Source organism: Lepisosteus platostomus, chromosome 1 (assembly GCF_059453375.1).
Source record: "Lepisosteus platostomus isolate fLepPlt1 chromosome 1, fLepPlt1.hap1, whole genome shotgun sequence".
In the NCBI taxonomy this organism is placed as follows: domain Eukaryota; kingdom Metazoa; phylum Chordata; class Actinopteri; order Semionotiformes; family Lepisosteidae; genus Lepisosteus; species Lepisosteus platostomus.
Window position 1 is genome coordinate 41,913,805 of NC_142611.1, and position 24,609 is coordinate 41,938,413.

The window sequence follows — 24,609 nt, forward strand, 5'->3', positions numbered from 1 at the left end:
ACTGACGATTTGGTGAAGCACAAACAGTAGAAACACGCAAAACTGGGTAGCAGCAGGAAGGCCTACCTCAGGCTCCCTCTGGAATATAACAACACGACCTCCTTTATCCCCTGTTGCCAGCAGTTCTCCCGTCTGGTTGAACTCAACTGTGGAAATTATATCAGCTGCAAGAAAAAGGGAAAACATCAGCTGTACACTATATTTCACAGCATGATTTTTCTTTATGGTTTCTGTGTCACCTTGATGATGACAAACTGGTTGGTGAGCTCAGGTATCACACTGGAGTCACCGATGGGGTGGAAACATTATCATAGAGCCTTTCTTCCATACAATAAAAAAAATCCATCAAGAAATCACGCAAGCCTTCTTGATGTGAATACTATTTCTAAGGGTCTAGCATATAATAGCTCATAAAAAGCAAGGAGAGGAGAGAAAACAGAGAAGGACAAAGCACTGACAGTTTTCAATTTGTGCTGAAAAAAACCTGAAAAAAAACAAACTGTCCAGCAAAACGCACACGATCAGCACACCTGCTTGCCTGCAGTTTTTGCACTGCAAGTTCATAGTGCAAACAGCTACAATAAGGTACCAAGTACAGTGTTATTGGTGATGGCAACTCTCACCCGTAACACTGTAAGAGCACAGGCACCCAGCAATGACAAGGTGAAGAAACCCTGGTCAACTTTGGCAGATCTTAGCAGTGCACAGGATTTAAACCTACAGTACATGTTCCAGTGTTACGGCCCAACCTGTAACCCAAAATTAAGCCCTTAACCAGGTCAGATACTCAAGCTACCCAGAAGACTGTAAACACTATTTTAAAAAATGCTCATTATTAGACAACACATGTTGAGTATTCTGACTGAAACCAGGTTTGAAATACTTGTGCCAACACTGATGTGTCTTCAGTGCCTCTCAGCTAATTTAATTCTTGGATTAAACACTAATATTTAGGCAATTAATCAATCCATTTCATTTTAGAGATTTATAAAGGAGCTAGATTATTGAGAGCCCTGCAAGTCTGTAACACGATCTTGTATTGAATGCGTGACTTTGTAGGTAACCAATGTAGAGACAAGTGTAGGAGTGATATGCTGCCAGGGTCTGGTGTGAGTAAGTAGTTTAGCTGCAGAGTTTTGAACATATTGCAACTTGTTGAGAAGAGATTTAGGGAGCCCATAGAGTAAAGAGCTGGTGAAATCAAGCCTTGATGTTATAAAATGCAGGAATTAGACAAGTTGTATCCATTTGCTGGGATGGTATGGTGGTACAGTGGTGAGCTTCGTTGCCATGCGGTACTGGGGCCCTGGGTTCAATTCCTGTGGTGTGATCTTTGTGAAGCTTCCCTTTTCTCTCATGTTCACACGGATTTCCTGGCTCTTGTGTGTGTGTGTTTGCGGCTATGCGTGCCCTGTGATGCACTGGCGTCCCATCCAGTGTATATCTTGCCTTTTACCAGTCGCTTCCTGAAATAGGCCCTGAGCCAGCATGACCCTGAATTGGATAAGCAGTTATTGAAAGTAATGTGATGTGATATCCATCTGCCATTATTGCATGCTTCTGGTTACTGTTTGAACAATTAATCAATTTAAAAATGGTCTATCCACCTTTCCACTTTATCCAGAACTAAGTTGCTGGGGAGCGGGAGCCTGTCCTGGCACGCAACTGGCGCAAGGCAGGGTATACCCTGGATGGGACAATCCACTAACGCCAGGGCCAATTTTCCTGGAAGCCAATTACCCTTCCAGTGTAATTTTGGACTGTGGGAGGAAACCATACCACCCATAGCCGAAACCCACAGCAACAAGAGGAGAGCATATAGACACTAAGGAGATAGCACCCTAAGAATTGAACCAGGGCCCCCAGTGCTGTGAGACAGCAATGTTGACCACTGCGCCAACGTGCCTCCCATCTGCAAAACAATTTCTATAACAACGCTTTTCATGTAGACGCATATTATCAATAATAATGTCCCCTTGACCCATCCTGTACAGTATTAGAAAACATTTTTAAACTGTTTAGTTTTTAATTAAATCATCTAATCTCCTTATACTTTATCCTATATCTGTGACAATATGCCCACTTTCACTCAAAATCTAAGTAGTACTCTTTCCACTATTATCAATTCAGATTAACAGATAACTGTGTGTACAGGATACCTGCGCTACGGAGCAAGGTGACCCAAGGCCGCTAGTGGCACTGCTGATCTGCTACCTTGATCCTTGATATCGAGGAGAGCTGATCATCCCAATGTCTTGAACTAAATTCCAATTCATGGCAGCTTGCATATAAAAACACATAAACTGAGCATTCAGAACAACACTATATGTCTGCTGCATGTTTGCAGATAATGTATGATTAAATGCTTCTGCTGTCATTTTGATTAACTGATCAGTCGTGACAGCCCATGATGATACACTTGAGTGGTTTTGACTGCCGCATAAGAACTGGATTGCCTCATTAATGAGAGCTGACTGAGCACAGGTGATGAGATGATTAAACACTCTAAAAGTCAAGCCTGGAAGAACTCACTTTCCTGGATAGGTGAGATCTCCTGTTCTATCCTGTAGGAATTCTGAATGTTCTCTGCCAAAAAACTGATATTTACATTCTGCAGGGCAATGTCATTTAATCCTAGTATCCTTGAAGAAACCTACTGTAAGTGAAAAGTCTGCAGCCTTAGCAGGTTTAAGACCTGACCTTGTAGCCAGAACAGTATTTAATTTTCATTCATTAAGAAATGAAAGCTGGTTGTTACATATGTTTTGTGTGCGGCATCACCACTGTCGCCTAAATAATTCCTTCTGGAACTGAATTATACAGTACTTTTACTAAAACAATGTTATCCCATGATTTCTATAAAGAGGCCTTTTTATGCCATACTAATGGAATGGAATTTATTTTAAGTAATACTCACTCAAGATATTCACACTGCATTTCTAAGGGAGGACCAGGTTTAACTTTCTTAAAAAACAGCTGTTGTAAGCATATTATCCCTGAAAACTACTGGCAGGCAAACACAGCAATTAAGACAGACCAGGTCAGGATGATTTCTGACTATACAGACCTCTAATGCTTCGGAGTGCTGAGCTCTGAGAATACTCTGGAAACCACCCACAGATGGGTATTTTTAGATTAGAGAACCTGCAGGGCTTAGGAAGATACAAACAAGAGATGCTTCATTTTTTCTCTTGCTCCAAAAACAACTATAATCAGTGTTTCTGTGTGGGTGGGATTCTTCAGAGACTTATCATATCTCAGACAACCTTGTATAAGCAGTCTGCACTCCTACACATTAAATCAGTTTATATATTTTTTTAAAAACTGCCTGTCAGATTTGGAAAATACGCTCATAACTATAGATGCCTCATTTTTCAGCTTTCAGAGTTAATACCAAGAATCTTAAAACACTATTTTAGAAGCTGCTCAATGCATTAGAAATAATTACTGGTCTTCTTTGACAGGAAATGTCAAAATCTTGCTTCCTTTACAGACTTTTGTAAATCTCTAAGCGTTAGTCAATAAAATATAACTACACCCTGTTTACGTACAGTATGTGTGCTCTATACAGTAGATAAAATAAAAATGATTCAACGAAAAAAAAACTTCAAGATGAGTACCTTAAAGAGAGACTATCCAAACAAAAATATTTAAATTGTAACCATTTGTCCCAAAATAATTTCTACAATAGGAAACCTTTTGGTCCATTTAGCCTGTTCTGTAGATAGTAACTTGTTGATCCTAAGATCTCACCCAGCAGTTTCTTAAAAGAAACCAGAGTACTGACTTCATCTAGGCTGAGTAGATTCTTCCATACTCCTGGAGCCCTTTGTGTAAAGACATACCTCACATTCTCATTATACTGTAAATGCACTTTCCACTTGTATTCTCTGGTTCATGTTTTATGGCTTATTCTGAATAAGTCCCCTATGCTGACTTTGTTAACGTCTTTCTATTCTAAATACTTGTTCAGGTCACCTCGTAGTCTTTGCTGTTCATGGCCAAAATGGTTCAGCTCTTTTAGCCTGTCGCTGTAGGTAATTTCTTTAAGTCTAGAAATGTATCTGCCTGCTCTTCTTTGAACTGATTGCAGGAGCAGAATTATCTTTATTTGTAATGTCTTGACCAAAACTATACACAATACTGTATATAAATTCATAACATGTTCTAAAATGTCAACATAAAATTTTGATTTAAATTCTAAACTTGTAAATACATTGAAACTGTTTGGATTTTTGATTGGTCCTGGCACTATGTTGGCTGGTTTTCTTTGCAGCCAAGCTCAAAATCTTCATTGCTCCTTCATGACTTATTTGATTTCCTCTTGTTTTGACTTTTATTTAACTTATTTTTTGGTTAGTCACACAGAACGTTACTCAGCTTTTTCTCAATTACTTGGCTGTTATTTCTGACTAAACAGCTCTTTCTAGTTGATACATTTATGATGAACAGACAGTGCGAATGATGCTGTATTGACACTATATAAAAACTTTTTTCTGCATTTCTGCAGAGATACAGTTGGTTAGTTTTCAAGCAACACTTGCATGAGGGCATTTCTGAAACTCTGAAAATGGTACACGGTTGATACTCTTTAGAAATGCCATTTGACAAGGGCTGCAAAAAATGAATAGTTTGAAAATTATGGCTTGTAAATGAGAAAGGCTGTGACAAATAATGTTTGGCACTGTTCAGTAGCCATGTACAGTACCTTTATTCAATATTCAAAATATTGAGAAACACAAAACTTTGAAAAGTTTCAACTTCACTTCATTAACCTCTATTTACTTCTTGCTGCATTGTCTTTCACTCTTAAATTTCAGGAAAAAAACTTTTCTTTTTTGTACAAAAATAAAATTTTAAATCATGTTCAGAGTTAAATATAAAAAATAAAATAAATAAAACAGGATTCAAATAAGTTCAAAGTTCAAAATAAACTTCAAATAAGTCACTTGAAATCCAACTTTGAACAGCAGCAAGTAAGTAAATGTTTCGATTGAAACGATTCACTCAAACTGATTGACTGTAGGATTTGCTAATATGATCTGCGGTGATGAACACTGATAATAAACTATTTATTATATAATTATTTAGATTATCTCTCTCTCGGCTGCAGTATCATTTAACCGGGTTAACACTGTAGTCTATTCTGATCCTATTTTTATTTCACGAGGAGCTATATACTGTATCACAGTAGTTCACAAGACAAGCTATGTATGGATAGGTTTACAGGACAAGCTATTTGTTTTTAGGCTTAACAATTTTATGTAACCCAACTGATGTAACGCTATGAGAGGGTGAGCGTTTGAAAATGTAAACGAAAAATCGACAACAGAAATATTTGTCGACACATTTTCGACAAATAATCGTTTCAGCCCTACATATGACCTTTTATGAACTAAAAGCTAATGCACAAATACTGCCTAAACAGAAAGAAAAAATAATTAGCCAGAGATTAAGAACTCAGCTGGAGCACAAATCACTGGAGACAGTGTTTCTATACAATCAAGGTTGGTTTCCACTGCTCTAACCTGAACATCCCTCTGCTGACTAAGAAAAAACTGTAAACACCTTAACGTCCATGTGTACATTCCTGCGTTAAAACCAATGACATAATTACAACCAGTTATCAAACACCGACTGTCAGAAGAAAGGTATCAGTGAATGACCTTTTTTGTTGCAGGCAAACAAAACTGTTCAATACATATCAGTTTCACCAGACTAGATTTTAATGGATAGAATTTGTTTTTAAAAAATCCAAATATTTTAAATAACAGTGTATCCTCAACAATGAGCTATGCAGGGCTGCCCTGTAAACTTCCATCCAGAGCACTGCTGAATTACAGCTAGAGATGGACAAATATGCAAATATAAGAAAGCATGTTTGTATAATACAACACAGAAAATCTTTTAACCAAATGGTTGCAGAATGCCTAGAACAGGGGTCGGCAGCCTTGGTTCAAGAGTGCATTAACCCAGTTATTATAGTTCACCATTATTCGCCTTAAATATCAGGAATGGTTGGAAGGTATCAACTGATCACGGAATGTGTTAGTTAAAAGTGACCTCTGGGCTTTGAAGACTGCAAAATATTCCAGTCTTTGTTTCAAAGGAACATTACTTAATTAAGCAAATTGTCTTTTTAACTGATCACAGTTAAAATTGATCACTTAGTGTTTAGCTATGGAGTCTGCTTGTACTGGATAATCTTGCTGTTGAGTGAAGCCTCTTTACACAGGATTAACACATTCTAAATATTGAAACTGTTTTGTTTGTAATGGAAGTTCAGGTTCTACTCACATTAAATCCAAACTGTACCCGACTCTAAATACTTTTTAATAGTTTTCTGTGCTACTGTATATGAGCATTTATTATAAAGTATGTGTAAGACTATAAAGACAGTTACATGGGGTAAAATGTACTGGTTTTACAATACTTATAATGATTTATACTGTATTTATAATAATATTTAACAGTAACAATACCTCAATATTGACTAAATTAATCCGAACCTAAAAATTGTTACAATAAATTGAAAATAGAAGATTGACATATAAGCCATTCTTAAGACTTTCACTTCTGAACAGATTTAGTATAACCTGATTCACCATTGAGCCAACAGAGGTACTTGTGGTTTCCATGGATACAGATAGAACTTAGCCTAATATGTATGCATTACTGGGAAAGGGCCTCATCAATCTAATAGACATGATGGCCTTGTTGCACACAAATACCTTTAATTAAGCACAAGGGATCACAAGTACAGAGGAGCCCACTACTTGTCCCTGAATTATTAATCGAAAAAAGTGAACAGACCCTGCTCTATAGTGTTGAAGAGGAATAATTCATTGCATTCAGATAATGACACACAGGAGTCAGAAAGAATGACAGAGTGGTTTTAAGCAGTCACATCTAGAGGTGAATGGGCAACTGCAAATTAATAAAGTGGCCATAAACTTTTAAACCAGCACTTTGGACATGAATAGGAATACCAGTAATGTGAGTATCACTATTTGGCATTTTCATTGGATATTACCAAGATATATTTCTGCCTCCTAAGTATTTCAGTGGCTGTCCCAGATATAATATTGGCAACATTACCAATATACATGCTTGTATAAAAATCAACAGTTTATTTAGGACTTTTCTGGAATAGATTCAAATATCAAATTGTTTTAATTACTTGACATTTTAACTGCCGGAAACAATAGAATTTTCTTGATTTTTTTTCATGGCTTTAATGTGATTTGGATTGCAGCACAGTGCAGTGGGGAACCCTTTGGAATCATAGCTGTCAGTTTGTATGTTCAATTCCCTTCTGCAGGTACTGCTGATGTACTCCTGATCAAGCTAATTTACAGCTGGGTGGACTGGAGCAGCTGGGGTAAAAGTGAGGACCAGTATTGCTTTGATGACCACTGCATTGGGCCACTGTCTGATCTGTGAGTGGGAGACACATGCTCTCTACTCTGCATAATGCTCCAGAACCCAAGATGACTCTTGTTTATTTCATAAAAATATATTGGACTTATTAAAATGTTTTTAGTCTCCAATAAATGCACAAGTTACACTAATAACGCGTGTAACAAAGGTAAAGGGTTGCTCTAGTGCTGCAGGAAAAGCACAACAGCATATTAAGGCTTTACTTTTAATTGAAGACCATTTCACAAAAATATGAAATCGCAAGGGCAATTGTCACATCTGCATATAGTTCTGGGAAAAACCAACAGAAAGCCATTTTCTAGAGCAAACTTAACAGCATTTGGCTAAATAATATTCTATTATGTCATTCTGATCCCTAATATAACTCCAAGACTAAGATCTAATGCTATCTTCTCCAGATGTCTTCAGCTGTGAGGCAGAATATAAAAGATCCCCCACTTGCTGTCTGTCCAACTGGCTCCAGCAATGAACAGTGCTCGGTTTCTGTGCGATTCATTGTGAAAGACAGGAACCCAAACAGGGCTAATTACAAACGTTGTGCAGTTTTTTCACAGCTTCTCATAAACCTCAATTATCACCCTCTGCAGGATGCAAGGAGAGTCAAACATCTGTAGGATGCATGTTCTTACTCTTCTGGGATATCATTTATGGGTAGAATTATGAAAAGTGTGTGTGTGTGGGGGGGTGAAATCAATTAAGGTTTTCATAATGGGTGCTTTCAGTATGGAAGACAATTAAAAAACTATAAAAAATACCGTTATGATAAGTTGAGAGAATAATAATATCGCCCCACAACCAATAGATGTTAGCATAATTATACCTGTAATGTGTTAACACGCAAAAAAGCCTTGCAGTTCATCGAGACATTAAGACTGCTTTAGTTTGTAATAACAGTAATAATGATAGTGTCTATGAGAAACAAACATTGAATGGTACTTGATGTGAGTTATAATTATTTCAGTCTCTTAAAAAAAATAGATTTAATCATTCTTCATCCATGAAGGAAGGCTCAAAAGATTTGGCTAGATCTGCATTATTCATGCCTTTTCTTTTGACCTCTGCCCACTCCCTCAGTAGCCCACACACTGATGTAGCTCCCATCTCAAACCTCTTCAATCTATTTAGACTATTTAAATTTCTGAAATATTGCTCCCTGTCCTCTAAGCTAGTATTTATTACTTGAGCGCAGATAAAACGGAGTATACCAGCTGTCCTTGAGTCAATCTGCTATAGATTCTGTGCATTCACAATCCAGAGACAGATCATTTTCAAAGCACCCTTGGGGTTCGGAGATAACACTGAATACATATGCAACAGCAGCCAACTCTGAATGACACCTTCAATGTGTATTTAATATTTTTTTCATTTATTCTGCATTCTCGCATTTTAGAACCAGTATGTTTCCCCTTTCAAAACTGTATTTATGGGCACAAGTTATAACATCCCCCAGTGGGCCTGAAGGTCAAACAATTTAGAGCGATCCCACTGAAACTGTCCATCTTTCTAACCATCTGGAGCAAAGTCTGCAGCTGTATTACATCTTGACTTCAATTGATTTACAGGTAATTTTCAATTAATGTATTCACTGTTGCAGGCTGCTTGCAGTACTTGTTTCTCTTTCAACCAGAAGCAAAAGGCAAAATAAGGGTGTATGAATTTTTAGGCACATGGAAATAATATTGAAAAAAATAAGATTGGTTTATTTTTGTCAATGTTCTGAAATGACTGCTTTAAAGTTATTAAGACTTTGAAGTGAGAGGATATCTACTACATGGATCGTCATCATGTCAAATCAATGGACATTTTTTCAGAACTTGGTCTGGGACTGCTGTGTCAATGCCTATGTTCTCGATGACTAGGTTCTAACAATTACATTTACTGTAGAAAATAATTTGAGTTTGTATTTTGGAAATTAGAACAAGATGTTTTATTTTAATAAAATCCACTGTCACTTTAATGCTATCTAATGCACATCTTTTTTTATACAGTCAGAATCTAATCCTGGTTTTTCCAGTTGCTGTCCTACGAAAACTCAATACTCTTATGCAGGAGGTGCTTGTTTAATAAGTCTTAACATACTAGGTCCAACGTTAACATCTCTGTGCAACCCAGAGAATGTGCTGTTTCTCAACAAAGCAAAGCGTTTGTCTTCCACTAGCCAATTTTGCTAAAAGGAATGAGAGTAGTTTTCAGGATTCAAATATGAAATCCAAGAAACAATGTTTAAAATTGACAAAGCTACCATTTACATTTGTGTCTCAAACCAGAATGGTTAGCAATTTTCAATGTATACTGTACTTGTCATAGCCTTCAAATGTATGGAAAAAAAATTGATTTGATGTCCAATACTGGAACAACATAACACCTCTGCTTTAAACAGTATTTCTACACTTACCTATAGATATATTGACATTTTAATAATACATTCATATAGACAGAAACAGTGCAACACTGAACAGTTTTGTTTGTAAGACTAAATCTAACCATTCCTGCCATTCTTGTTGTATTTTAAACTACAAAGAAATGTATGGCAAACAGGGTAAACACAGTACCAAAATTACAAAAATGTCCTGCATTATTATTGTACAGTGCCCAGTATGTAGTGTACAAATGCTTAATAAATAAATAAAAGTGACAAAAGTATGCACAAACATTCAGCAGCTTGATTCATACTAGATGACCTACCATGAAAATGCTTTTATAGGTAATGATAATACCTGACGTGACTCAAATCATCATTGTTCCTTGACATTTAAGCGACACTACACACCCACAATGTGTCACTTCAGCAATCATCACCTCCGAAACACATTTTACACAAAGGTCACAAAAAAAACCAAAAAAACCTTTTTTTGAAACATAAAAAATATGAAGTGCCTACTGGCTTTCAGTTAACTGGCTAAGATAAGGGACCCCCAGGCTCCAAACCTCAAAGAGGAACCCAACAAGATTTCTGTGTGTGCAGATCATTAACAGCAGAAGAGGATAAATCGGCACACTTAAACTTTAACTGAAACAGTTAAAGACTTCTCCCAGGTGAAGAGCTGTTTATAACTTAAGAGACAAAGAACCAAAAAAAGACAGATCATCACATGATCTGACTGTAGATTAATTAATGTTATGTGATAATAACACCATCGTAAAAATAAAAACCTAGATCACACTCTGCACTACAATCAAAATCTCAGACTTGTGCAAAAATCAGATTAAATACAGTGAGGTACCCTCTATACAGTAAACCATGCAGGACACTAGTGACTATTTCACTTCCTCCAGAGCTTGTTGTACCAGTTCCCATTATCACTCTCTCCTGGGCATTTGTCTGAATAATTAGATTAAGAGGCAGAATCTCTTATCTGTCACAGTGGGGGATGACAGCATTTCGGAAAAGGCACATATTGAATCCAGATGCTAATATGGCAGGACCATGCACAGCTCATTTACACAGCAAAAATGAGTGCCATCATGGTCATAATGTACACAAAATATAACACCATAGGATAAGAAAGTGATTTTGGCTGAAAACAGCAACATCTCGAATATTACACTTCAAGTGTAACACACTTTATTGGAATTATGTGCAGATCACATTCACTTGGATGTGTATCATTTAAGCAAATATCAAGACGTCAATCTTTCATGTTATTAAAAAGCACTAACACCAGCAAATAATCAAGTAGTAGCATGCTTCTTGAAGAAATTATCCAAACCAAATACAACTAAGCCATCAGAACATTTCAATTACATGCTTATAGCTTCAAGGTGAACAACCTTACTCCCAAATACAGTACCACCTCTTTGATACCCAGTGAGCTGAAATGTCTGAGACTCACCTTTTAAAATACCACTAGAGACTTTTTTCCCCAAAAAACAGTTGTCTCCTGCTTTGAGGATTAGGAAGCTGCTCACCCTGAGCTCCCTTCTACATTAGACACGCCAGCACTGAGCAAGAGGTAAAAGTGCGATACAGTGATAGTAGTGATATTTGCTAGAAAAGAAGCTTTAGAGGGTTTGAAGGTGAAAGCAAACAGCCAGTCGCTTTATCAGGATAATCACCTTCTATTCAGCTCACCGAAAACAGCTAAATACTCAACCCCCCCATCATACCATATTGGAAGAGAAGTCAACATTACATCTACATTTAAAATATCCCACCAAAATGATGTAGTAAAAGAAGCTCTAATGCCAAGATGATGCAGCTCTTCAAATGACAGTTCCATTTTTACATTATATGTATCCGATTTCGACTTTATTCGCATTAATTTCCCTTTTCATTTTTTTTAATTAAAAAAAGACATCTGGAGGGATGTTGCAAGCTCTTTCAAAATTAATATTATTGATAAGATCCCATGAAGTGCATGTTTGATGAAACAACCATCTAAATCAAATGGAGTATTGCTGAATTACTCCACAGGGGAGATGTATTAGTGCACCTGATTTAAAAACTGATCTAAGATGTTTTGAGGTGTTCCCTCTGCCTCAGGTCTGAATGATACAAAAAGAAACCTGACCTTCTTATTGCGGTCATTGAACACTGGGCTTCGTTATTCCTCTATGCTAGCAAGGCTATGCTGAAAGCCTCAAGAGACAGGAATAAGATGGAAAGAATCCATAGAATCCACACTAAACAAAAGGCAAGACAGCTTTTATTTGTATTGTTTGATCTGACATTTATGCAAGTCAAATTAAACATAAAAAAAGGACAGGTAGTTTAGAGTATTTGGAACAATTTTCGTTGACCTTAGCTCATCATTAATCCTTGCTGAATCCATACCGACCACATCAGAACAAAATGCTCATGACTAAAGACGGTTGATGTAAACTGTAATTACACTGTCACTTTGAGAGGCGCATGGGGTATTATGAGCCAGTTGTGACTGTTAATTCACATTGGGCTTAATGAAGCATGTTTTGTTCTACAGAGAATGTCACAACTGAATTAATTTTACCTTTGTCTCTCCTGAAAGCAGAGACCACCAAAGACTTCAAGGCACCCAGAGATTGGTCTGCAGTGATTCACACTGCACAAATGGAATACTGTTATCCAAGATAAGCAGTTTTAGGACAACAAATGGGTCTAGGACCTCACATATCATGGAATTGGGAGTGGCTTCTGAGACTGCCTCAATTTACAACCTTTCCTCCTTTTCAGTGGCTTCTCCACTCACGTTGTCAAAAACTCACAGTGACAGCCCCAGTAGCCTGGTCCAAGAGGCGTTTTCGAACCTTCTAGAACATGCTGAAAGTACTGGGGAAAGCAAGGGGGCAAGACTATGGCAAATGTTACTTTCTTAACTTTCTTAACTACCAATGTGAATTCAATGCAACTGCATCTGCTTAGGACATATGGAGTGCAAATGACTCATTTGATACTGTATGGGTAGTCCGAATTTGAAACAGCATTTTTAAATCTGCAGGGCTCCTCCCTGTACGGTCTTGTCTTTTTTTCAAATGGTTCTCAATTACAAAAAAAGTTATAAAAGTGTGATATTGTGATGTTATACTTTATCTTCAAATAAACGTATGTACATTCCCAATGAAGGAGTACAAGTAAAATAATGCAATACAATGGTGCCAGTCATTTCTTTTTATTTCTGTGAAGTATTGAGCTCACTAGAATCCTGCATTCATTGATTCATACTGTACATCACTGTGATTTGTACCAAAGTATGATTTAGAAAGCAGTTGAGAAAACAAGTTCAGTGCCACAATTAAAATACAGGCATTTAACTATCAGCTATTGAATATTCAGCGAGACCGCATTATTTTAATGACACAGCAACAGCTCCTAGGCATCTGCAATGAAATAGGAGCTGTACTTCCCTTTTCTCTCTGGAATTTTACTGTTCGTCTGCCAAATGATATTGTTCATAAAATCTTGCCAGATAATGACAGCATCAGCATCACCATTTTTTAATAAAACATTATTTGAGCCAGTGCTCAAATGTTGGCAAGATGTTGGCAAAACCAGATTCTTGAAGGATCCTCATACAGTGCATTTTTTTTTAAGATAAATGGCAGTGACACAGAAAGGCTTGGTAGAGTTTCTGAAGCAGTTTGCAGGGACTTTCAGTGAGTTCCAGATCACCGGTGGTCATGCTTGTTTGAACAGATATTTTTAAACAGAGCTTGTCCACCTTTCTGTCTCATACCCAGTGTTGGTGCAGAGTCATTGCAGGCTTTTCCATTCACAAACTACAGTATAGACACAGGAAAGTGAAGTGGTTCCCAAGAAGTTATCTGGTGGGTTAATGTTTTCCACTTATCTTTTAAAATCTACATCACTTACTGTAAGCAGAAAAAGAGATTTGGAAAATGATGCAAATGTTGGACCATGACCCCCACTTAAATATTGATAATCAGCAGTTGGAATCAACATTCTCTAGTCTAGAGGATGGTTTACACAGAACTGTCAAAATAAGAGCAATACTTTCTTGCATTTGTGGCCAAGAGTGACTAGTGTCTGTGTAGCTGTTAATGGGTGTGTGTGATAAAAAACATTTGTTTCAAAAGACTAATATTTAAAAAAATTCAACGGTTTAGGCTAATATTTGCTTTTTTGTTTGAACTGGAAGCAAATGTTCAAGGATACATCATATATCCATGATATACTGTATCATTATGCTTATTTTTTTCAAATGGTTCTCTGGTTCTCAATTGAGGTCAGGCTCTGAAAACTTTTTGCAGCCTCCTGACCAAAGGGAAAATATATGCCCGTTATGAGATGTAATAGTTTCACGAGAGCAAAGGCCACTGCACATAGGATCTGATCTGACATCTTTCATCCTTCACCCAGAAAGTCATGGGTCAAATACATTGCAGATTAGATGTGACAAAACTCTACTTGAATATTGTTGTGCCAGCAGTGTACAAGAATTCACAAATAGCACAGAACCCACAAAAAGGTGATAATGGATGTATGATATATAAAAGAGAGTTAGAGCTGAAATGCTAGAAGCTGTAGATACAGGAACACAAATGTATCAAAAGACGTTTGTTAGGAATTCAGATTTAGCCGTTATTAATACAGCCTTATTTACCAACATCTGAGCAACATATGTCTATATTTTTTACACTTCCACATTTAATTACAGTTCTAACAAATACAGGTTTTAACATATTCAAAATATGTCCAATATCTTGTTACTTTAAGTAAATAGTTAGTAATACCCAGCTACAACAACATAAACACAAAAGATTTTAAGTCACATTTATATCTAACATTTATTGCAGTTTATTAACAGGGCAGTATGGGACAGCTGCATTTTAGAGCACAGTAGCAATAAAGCTATTAGTCAGCAACATTCTTACAGTTAAAGAAACAGATAATGTGATAGAAGCCTATCATATATACAGTAATTTGTGATATTATGTTTTGGTAGAAGACACTAGCATTTCCATTTCTGTTATATATTGTAAATCGCAAAAGATTCTGTAACATGCAAGTATCACACAGTGATAAATCAAGTTCATTCGTCAATAGGGAATTATTTCATTAACGTCACAGAAATATAAGTAAGCTCTTGCACTCACAAAAACATTACCAGAATGGAAATGTCTGGTAAACACCAGTAGCCACTAAGAGGCCACAACCTGCCTAATATACCAATGAGGTCCAATTGTCTAACTTTGTTTTTCCTTTTTCAATATCAAAATAAGTTGTTTTGCAAAGTACTATGCAAAACAATAATACTCAAGTAGACTATCTCTGAAATTTAATTTTCTTGAGTAAGTGTGTGCCTGTTTAAATATATTTAAGGGTTTAATGAGGGTTTGTTTCCCTATTCTATCTTATAATGTTACAATTATTTAATAGTTTCCACCTTTTAAGAATTGAACTGCTTAGAATATAACTTAGAAGGCGTTATAATTAAGAAAAGGCCATATTTTCAGTAAATAGGCATATTTTCTCTTAGAACGTCATTTTAACATAACAGGAATAATAGGATTTTCACTGTAATCATTAACGGCTTTCACCAATATCTTCTTTAATGACCAGATCTTATTTTCACATTTCTGTTACAACCATGCTGAGACTGTGTTGGATCAGAAGTGACTAAAGTACATGGGGGATTTCCATATTAATGAACACGGCAGGGGACCAAGATCCCCAACAAGATGAGGAATTAAAAACAACACAGACAACAAGCATCTTTTATATACAGTAAGCATGTACTGTAAATTAGCTACAGAATGTATGTCTAAAAGACAAATGCTATAAATAATGACACCAGAGAAGAATATATAAAACACCATGAATAGCTCAAAACAGTGTAGCGCTAAAAAATAACTGGCTTCTTGACACAACAGCATTTCCAGATCTTGACTCAAGACTAAATTAGTATTCAAGCAGGAAGTTAGTTCCTAGGACTAGAGAAAAATATACAGTTTTACATTATGTACTTTCATGTCTGCTTTGACTGTATTTCTGACATCTAAATGTACAGTATAAGAAGAAACAGGAAGTTTAATGCATCATTGGTAAAATTCTAGGGTTATATTTTGCAAGAAGATGGAAGAGAACAGATTGGAAACTCTATTGTATTTTTGGGAATATATCCCTATCAACAAAATAACTGAGTGCATTAAAAAATTAACAACCGCAAAACATAAGACCCAGAACATCCACTTGGAGCTACGTTTTTCAATCAGTGAAATTCCCTAGAGGACACTTGGATTTGATATTGACCTTTTTCTTCTATTCAGCGATCACTGTTTTTTTTTCTCTTAATTACGTGCTATAAGAACATAAAGGTGAGAAACGACAGAAAGACATGTAGCTCATTCAGTAGTTAGAGGCTGATGGATCTGACTTCATTGAGCCTTTCCTCAAACAAAAAAGCCAGATTGTGTTGATGTAAGGATCTAGCCAATTCTCTCACTGTCGAGAGAATGCAAATGTGTTAACATAAAGTAAATACCAAAGTATTTTTAGAAGCTACCTCTTAAAGATCCTTATTTAATTTTATATCTATAGCGTAATGCAGCACCTTGCACTCATCTATATTAAATATATTCTGCCACGTTTTCGTCCTGTCTATACGTCAATATATACTTCAATATAATTACAATGTAATTCATTGTACCCCTTTACTGGGATACAATGAAAGAAAAGTCCTTTTATAAAGTGTTTTCTTTCCTTTTAATTTTGCCTGAATTGATACTGGTACTTTTTAAGTTTTTGATTTATTCCCTCTTGGAATAAATCTATTCTGTACTTTAATGAAAAGCTTTTTAAACTTGTCATGCAGTTTCCACTAATTCCATAGCTACCCTACCCCAGTTTACTTGTTTAAGCTGTCTCATTCTTTCCTTTGTGTTTCCTTTCTTTTCTTTTCAGCATGGAATAAATCAGTTATCTGTTCCTTTGCAGCCTACACATCCTGACGCAGCTACCTAAGTGAACTCATTCTTTCTACATCTTTTGATTTAGTCTTAACCTTTAAAGTTTCAAAGCACATCACGTCATCATCAGAGGTCCATAGTGGTTCTCTCACCTGTTTACCTCTTGCCCTTGACAGGCCTTGAGCTTATTATTGCTTTCTATTATTCTTCTAAAACTACTCTATTATTTTCAAAAGTGAATAGATACTATTTTGCTAGGTTTGAGAGAGGACTGCATACTAGCATAACTAATAAGAAACATTATTAAACATTATTTCTTCCAAGCATGGGTGTCTAAACATTTAGAACTTTCATCCTGTATATTAGATTATTTAGTAAATATTATATTTAAATTCGACATCATATTGGACAAGTCAAAAACGTATGCATTAGTTAATAATGAAAAGGATCAAACTGATCCCAGAACAGTTTCATTCCTGCCACAATTATCTTTAATATTTGTAATTTCAGTATTAAAATCGGGTAACAAGAAACCCCGCTAAATTAAGCAATGGTATCTTCTCTCTGAGCCAGATTTTTGTAAGGACAGAGATGGGTTAATGTCATTCTTCCGCTTCATCAAGCTGCTTAATGAACAAGCAATTATATACATGCATTTAAGTGAGTCATGTATTTGTTCTTGTTTTTTTTATATAAATGTGAGCAGACCCAGGGTAAATAAGTGTGAAATGTCTTGAGGGATTCATTAAAACAAGAATCAAAACCCAATGGGCAGTAACATTAACTCAATTTCACCTTGTTTATGTAGATGTGAATAATGAAACTGATTTGAAAGAATAAAGACAATGTTCAATGACAGTGTTTTCTACATTACACAAAAGACCCCTCATTAATATTCACATTCGAGGTGGTAAAGCTACTCATCGTTGTTTTTTTTAAATTGAAGTTTTTGAGCTGAAGCATGAAGATCTAGCAATTAAGCTGATGTGGGTACATAGGCTGATACACTAATGCTTCACCATGGGAACATGGCATAATAACACTACTGAACAAACTGCTCATTGGGGACATCTCTGCCACATTTATCTAATTTAAAATTAAACTAATTTTCTATGAGAAATGTCTCTCTAACCATAGTGGGTTAAATATTTACTATTAGTTAATATCATATAAATTTAATGTCCTTCTCTTATGTTGTACTGTTTCAGGTCTTCTCCTTTGTTATGGACACTACAGCAGTGATACCCACTTTTGCCATCTACTCTCGTCTGTTTTCAATGAAAAACAAACCAGTCAAAAAATGGCAAAATGACATTTAGTGGCAGAATAATTAATCATTCCTGTCCGAGCTAAAATATCCCAGAATGGGACTCTCTTAAAGGCAGCGCATCATACGACGATATGAAATGCATCACACCCTTGATGACTACGGATAGGACATACTGTATGTTCAGCGGATGAAGTGGACCAGAAAACTGCATGTGTCACTCTATATGGAAGACTTCTAAGCAGAAAATAGCTTTAACGCGGTACAAAGGAAAAAGGATTGTAAGAGAATGATAATGTAATTTGTCATTTCTTATGACTGTCACTTAAATATTTGAGGATCAACAGGGACAATGTACATATTAAGTGAGAAGTGTGGCTGGAAGCTGGATTGATGCATGTAAAGATTACTGGGCATCACTGGTGGAGCACTCTTTTGCCAGCAATGAAATATTATTCTGCTGTTGCAGATTTAGGGGCAGCCAATACCCTACATGAAGAGCAGATGGGCTGGTGTGTGCTGCTCCAGTGAAGGCTGGCTGACCGACCAGCATGAGAATGTGGATACACTGTGGCGTTCACAGTACATGGCTCATCAGATACTTGGACTATCCTGAGGCTCTCCTCTAGACAACACCAACTGCTTGTGGCAAGACGGTGCTGTAGTCAGAGAAGGACCTACATCAGAAAGACTGCATGGTATACAGCTGTGTTACCTTGTATTTTCACATAATTCCCTTAAAAAAAAAAACTATTTTTCCAAAACCTTATAATAGACTCCTTGATGGCTCTAGAAATCACCTCTGAGTTGAACCTCATGGTTTAACTTAAAATAAACTGAGTTGCATGAGAGTCATTTTGTAAACCAAGAGTATAATGCTTTGGTCAGTGGTATTAGAATTCGCCCTGTGTAGTTAAATCTGTACTGTTGAAATATTCTCATCAAGTCTTCACCTTCACAGAATGTTAAGAAACTCCTGGAGCTTACAATTAAAGCATTCAAAAATGATGTAGAAATTATTAATATGTACAGTAATTAATCAAGCTATTCTTGAGTTAATAATTCAATCCTGTTAAAGAAAAGACTTCACTGAATTGCAAGCAAGAGTGAAAAAGGGATATTAGAAAATGTAACAGGAAAGAATATTTCACTTTATGCTGAAATTAAATTCATAAAACTATTTTCAGTATTACAACTGTAAAGTAAACGGTGTCTCCGAGTTAATAATGGGAAACGTTCAGATGACGAAAGAGAAATTGTACTAAATGCTCTTTTCACTCCAGTGCTGGGAAAATGAAGTTCTATATGAAACAGTATCAGCACAGAAGAGAGAGAAGTAAAATTTGACACAGCAAAATCTCCAGGATGTAATGGCATCCTACCAATTGTAATTAAAGAAACAGACATGTTATCAATATATTACTCATACAAAGCTCTTCACAAAACAGTGACTGAAAGCAACCATCAGCTGGAAAATTGATAACGTTGGCCTTTTTCTGAATGGGTAATACTAAACCAAACTAAGTAATATATACATGTAGAAACTTAATACCAAGGAAATAATAAATGGAGTAAACTTAATCAAATAAATACAGACCAGTAAATCTATTACAAGTAAGGTTTTAGACACAAATGAGAACAACAATTAGAGGATCACCTATATGGATATCAGGAAAAAAAGTAGCAAAATCAATATAGGTGCCTACTCTCTCTACTGCAAAAAAATTGTCAACACTCTTATTAACTCTATGACCTGTTCAGCCTAGAAAGGAGCAACGAGGGTCATTCATTTAAATCCAAGAAGGTATTACAATGACAAGCTGAAACAAAATAACTTTCAGTCTTGAACAGATAAGCCAACAACGATAAAAGATTTAAAATCTCGATAAAGATACTCAAAGTCAATCAAGAGCACTCACAATGCCGAGGACACAACTGGAAATCATGTGGAAGTGCATTTAAAACGGAGAACTGGAAGCTGTTTTTGATATATAGGATTGTGGGAGTCGGAACAAGCAACCTGGTCATGTTTCCCATGAGGCCAATATCCTGGTTTCATTCACATAATGGCAGGATGAAATCCTTAGATCACTTAACTTCTCCAAACCACTAAGGATAGATGGGTCAAAAGACCTCCTCTCATTCGTAATCTTTACACTTTCCTTAAACTCAGTTTGACTGGGTGCATTTCTCACCCCTTGCCAGAATTTCTCTGTTGCCCTCATTAAGGAACTTATTAGAGGAAGAGACCTCAATCTATTGATTTACAGTATAACTCCAAATTACTGATTCATAACTCCAAAAAAAAATGACAACTAAGGAATTCACCTGCAGTGTCTTATCTTCCTTCCTTCTTTTTCTCTACTTCAGTGAAATGTCTCCTGACAAATTTGCATATTTATTTCAATTATGCATGTTTTACTTTTTCCACCATTCACTACGTAATAATAAAAATAATAATTGAGGAGAACCATCCTCAAATATCCCTTAATAAAGCTCTCTTCTTTGAGGTCTGTGCAATGCAATATCATGTTCAGCTCCACTGCCTGACTTTAGTGTCATTTGAGTTGTAAGAGTTTGAATGACAAACTAAGAAACAGTTCCAAAGTCAGCAAGAACACATGCAATATACTGTACAAACAGAAAACAGTAATTGACCACGTTAAAGTATCATTTCTATAGGTATTACAATGGGATAATACACAATAAAAAGCACACTTGATCAACAATTTCAATTATGGAATCAATATGTATAAATTAGTATAAATAAGTGTTGTTTTGTCTCAAGTTCTGCTTGTCACAAGTGTGGATTTTTTTCAATTAAATTAACTAAAAATAAACTATGTAAAAGACATACAAGTAGAATATCACAGTTCAAGAAATGCATAGTAACACAAAAAGACAAGACAAACACAAACTGACTTCTTAGAAGGATAAGAAATTCTCTTATAAAATGAAATGTAACCACTATATATTGCAGCTACTGTATTGCTGGAGACTTGCCTTACTGTTTGCAATTTTAATTTGCACAGCTGCATACCTAATCTAATGATCAACTGCATTTTTTGGAAGTATCATTATTATTTTGGAAAGCTACTGTGCAGCCATGTATCCTTTCATCTATAACTCAGCCGATGAAAAAGAGGCTACAAACCTAGATCTGTGGAGCTTTTGGTTGTTATTACTGAAAGATGCGGGTGAATTTTATTATATGAGTGATTAATAATGGCAATGTAACTGGTCGGTTATGTACTAATGAGTTGCAAGCTGGTTAATAAGGTCAAGGCCCATTAGCTGGCCATTAACTGACCAGTAGTGGACTAACCCATTGTGTATGATTGTCTAACATGAAATCACCTTCAGTGTAACTGGCAAACTGCTTGGCTTCCAAAGAGAGCGTTGTGATGTCGGAACACAGGACCTGGATGGTATTCAACATCCTGGTGTGTGGAGTCCAGGAGAGGGCTGTTATTCCACTCTATAACACTGCCCAGGCTTGGCTCAGAGCTCAGCTCCGCTTGCAGGCTTTCAGATGCGTTCAGAGCCAAGGCTTAGCGTGACAAGCCTAGAAAAGGGGGCATGGTCTAAGTTACAGTGCACAGTCTTTCAAACAAGAATTAACAGGTCATGCATATGTTTCTCTTCTCTTTTCTTAATAAAAAAGATCATTTGGCATTTCCAATCTCCTTTGCCCATAGGCATAATGGCACTTCTCCCCTGAAGGACACCAGATAAGGATAATCCTACGGTCTCACCACCTTTCTGGGTCTGAAAAATGGTAAGCCTAACCAGCAAATGCTGCAAACTACTTCTGAACCACGGAGGACGAAGAGAATCCTGACCCTGGCCTTTCGGCAGACCACTGGTGCCTGTGGTATGGACTCTAAGCTGGAGTTCGACCTACTGTAGCACAGAGAGCACACACACTCCATTACACATTCACTGACATACAGTACTAAAGCACCCTTATTATCTTATTATTTAAAGCCTGGGGGAGGGTTTAAAAACATAAATGCAATTACCAGAATTATGAAAGAAATCAACAGAGATTGCAATGAGCAGAAAAAGCCTGCGTTGTGCACCTCCCATAAAAAATGAGATTGAATCAAGTTGTCTTTCGGTAAAATGTGTCAAATGCGGCTAAAATTTAGCAAAAATCATTAAACGATCATTACAGATTAATGAATTGTTTGTTAGGGAGGGATTGGAACTTCCTGTTGCTTGTGCAGCTTGGTGTTAGTTATGTTCCTGCCTCTGCCTAAAATACAACTTGGAAAAATGGCAGAAAATGATGGAGGTTAAATCCATATAAGAATGTCTTCATACAGTCCCTCTTAAATATTTCCAGCACAATGATCCAAACTAAATAAAACCTTCTGTAAGGATCTGCTTAGAAGCTTTTACTAGCATTATCTTCACATGAAGGGAGAAACTGGATTAAAACGTGGACTGTTCAGCCACAAGAGGACAGAAACCTCTATTAGTCAAAAGTGAGAGAAGGGTAGGCCTATAAATCACTAAACGTCCGGAGGGTTCCTGAACCTTCTGTGTATAGTAGCCTTCACTATTGCCATCATAAGGGTTTGTATCTCATAGGTTATTCTATTGACATCATAAGGGTGTGTTTATCATTATTGCCATTATAACATAGACAGCAAAGTGATACTGCCTTCTGTTACGCATGATTCCATGGTAATAGAAAACAGTTCATTTCTCCCCCAAATAAACAGAAATTAAGCTATGTACAGTAGTATAATAGGGCAGTTATGCTGTCAGTATGGCACAAATCCATCTCTATCCCATGTAGATGGACAAATTCTAAGCCAAAGTACATGACTAACTGAGAATAAACCTATAACAGCAGCTTTCATAACATCCTAGTAATGAAAACGCATGATCACTCTGAGGCTTAATTTTAACTAAGCAACAGTAATTCCTCTCTGAAAATCGTACTGGGCACAATTCATTCTCAAAATTAAATCTAAAAAATACCCACAGAAAAGAAGTTCACACCGTGTGAACATATGAACAGAACTGCCCTGCAGAACAAGTTCCATTCCACTTTTCCTACTACAAGTCACTCAGTAATGGAGAACTATTACCTGTGCTTTATGGTACCACAAGCTTTCTGTTACAATGCAATTATCTTTTTCTTCCATTTTCATTAAAATTTCACACTGAAGCATCCAAAAAGAGAGGGTGTAGCACTTCAAGTGTGACTAAATGATTTAGTGCCTGTATGTTTTCCATTCCTGTAGTTATCTCTGCATGTTTATGCAGGGAAACCAATTTCCTTCTGCACAGATTATTGCTGCATTCTCTCTTACATCTTTTGAGTTCACTTAAGCGATCCAATGAAAATGAGATATGCTAGGACTTCAGTGTGAGCACAAACATTAGCATAATGCTGCAGAACGCAGGCCCCTGCAATGAAACTGGTGAATACATCTTTTGGATAAAGATAATGTATTGGATTATGATGACATTAGATAAAGGTAAAGACTGCCTTTCAATTCAAAATGCTGTATTCCTTAAATTTAAAAGTTTTTGGCATGGTACAGTTCAAGGCTATATGCTTATAATGTACCATAGTGTGTAAAGAGCTCTTAAGAGGATGTTTGCTAAAAGATTACAGTTCTGGAATCTTTTCCCCTCATTTCAGTATTAGGTTCCACTCACAATCATTCCAGATCATTTGTATTGGGAATTCTTCATTTCTCTCACTGAACTAACTCTAACCTATTATACTAATTGAAACTGACACATTAGTTCTGTTCTGTATCAAAAGGGAAAGATAATCCACTTCTAGCCATCAAAATAAATGAATGAAGAAAAAAAAGCAATATACACACTGGAAAAAAAATTCTACAAGCTCCAAAATTATTCTAGTTCAGTCTCTATTCTCCACTAAAGGTCCTGTTTTCTTTAACACATTGAATGCGTTATCCAAAATAAAGAACCGCAGCAATATAAGTTTATACAATGAATCATAATCACAAGCTATAAATTAATGTTGGAATACATGCTGAATATTTGATATTTAAAAGAATGTTGAATAAACATTTATTTTAAGACTCATTAAAGAGCAAATGTTAATTTTGGAGCAAATGTTATCCAATAATCAGCACACACACAGTTCATTCTAACAGTTGTGAGGTAATTTTACAGACTGGGCTGAAAACAATGTTTCTTTCAAACTGCATGACATAATTTGTTATTAGACATGTCACTTCATCTTCAGACTTATTACTACACATTGGCTGGGGTGAGGTGGGGGTGAAGACGTCCCCTAAGCATGATTAATTTTAGAAGGTAGACCTTTATAAAGCGTAACAATCTCATTATTTTTTATTGCAGAAAACTATGCATGCACAATAGCAAAGACTTTGAAATTAAAACACTTGGAACACTTGTGTGGATGGGGCTTTACTGTATTACTGTATGTTGTCTACTGTATGTAGTAATTACTGTAACATTAAACTAAAATCTTGCAGAAATGAAAAGCTGCAACATATTTTATACTTTAAAGAGTGGATAAAATGCACTAAAGATAACTG

At 36.2% G+C, this 24,609-nt stretch overlaps 1 protein-coding gene across 3 annotated transcripts in view; it reads right to left on the reverse strand.

Moving 5' to 3' along the window:
* Positions 1 to 24,609, reverse strand: part of LOC148677960 (serine/threonine-protein phosphatase 2A 55 kDa regulatory subunit B gamma isoform) — a 164,519-nt gene that overhangs the window by 47,688 nt on the left and 92,222 nt on the right. For 2 of the 3 annotated variants that reach the window (XM_088629076.1, XM_088629086.1), the window contains one exon: positions 67 to 164. In XM_088629076.1, the coding sequence (XP_088485202.1) occupies positions 67 to 164 (98 nt within the window). Of the gene's footprint in view, positions 1 to 66; positions 165 to 21,409; positions 21,618 to 24,609 lie in introns of all 3 variants that reach the window. The other variant, XM_088629066.1, reaches the window with a different exon arrangement.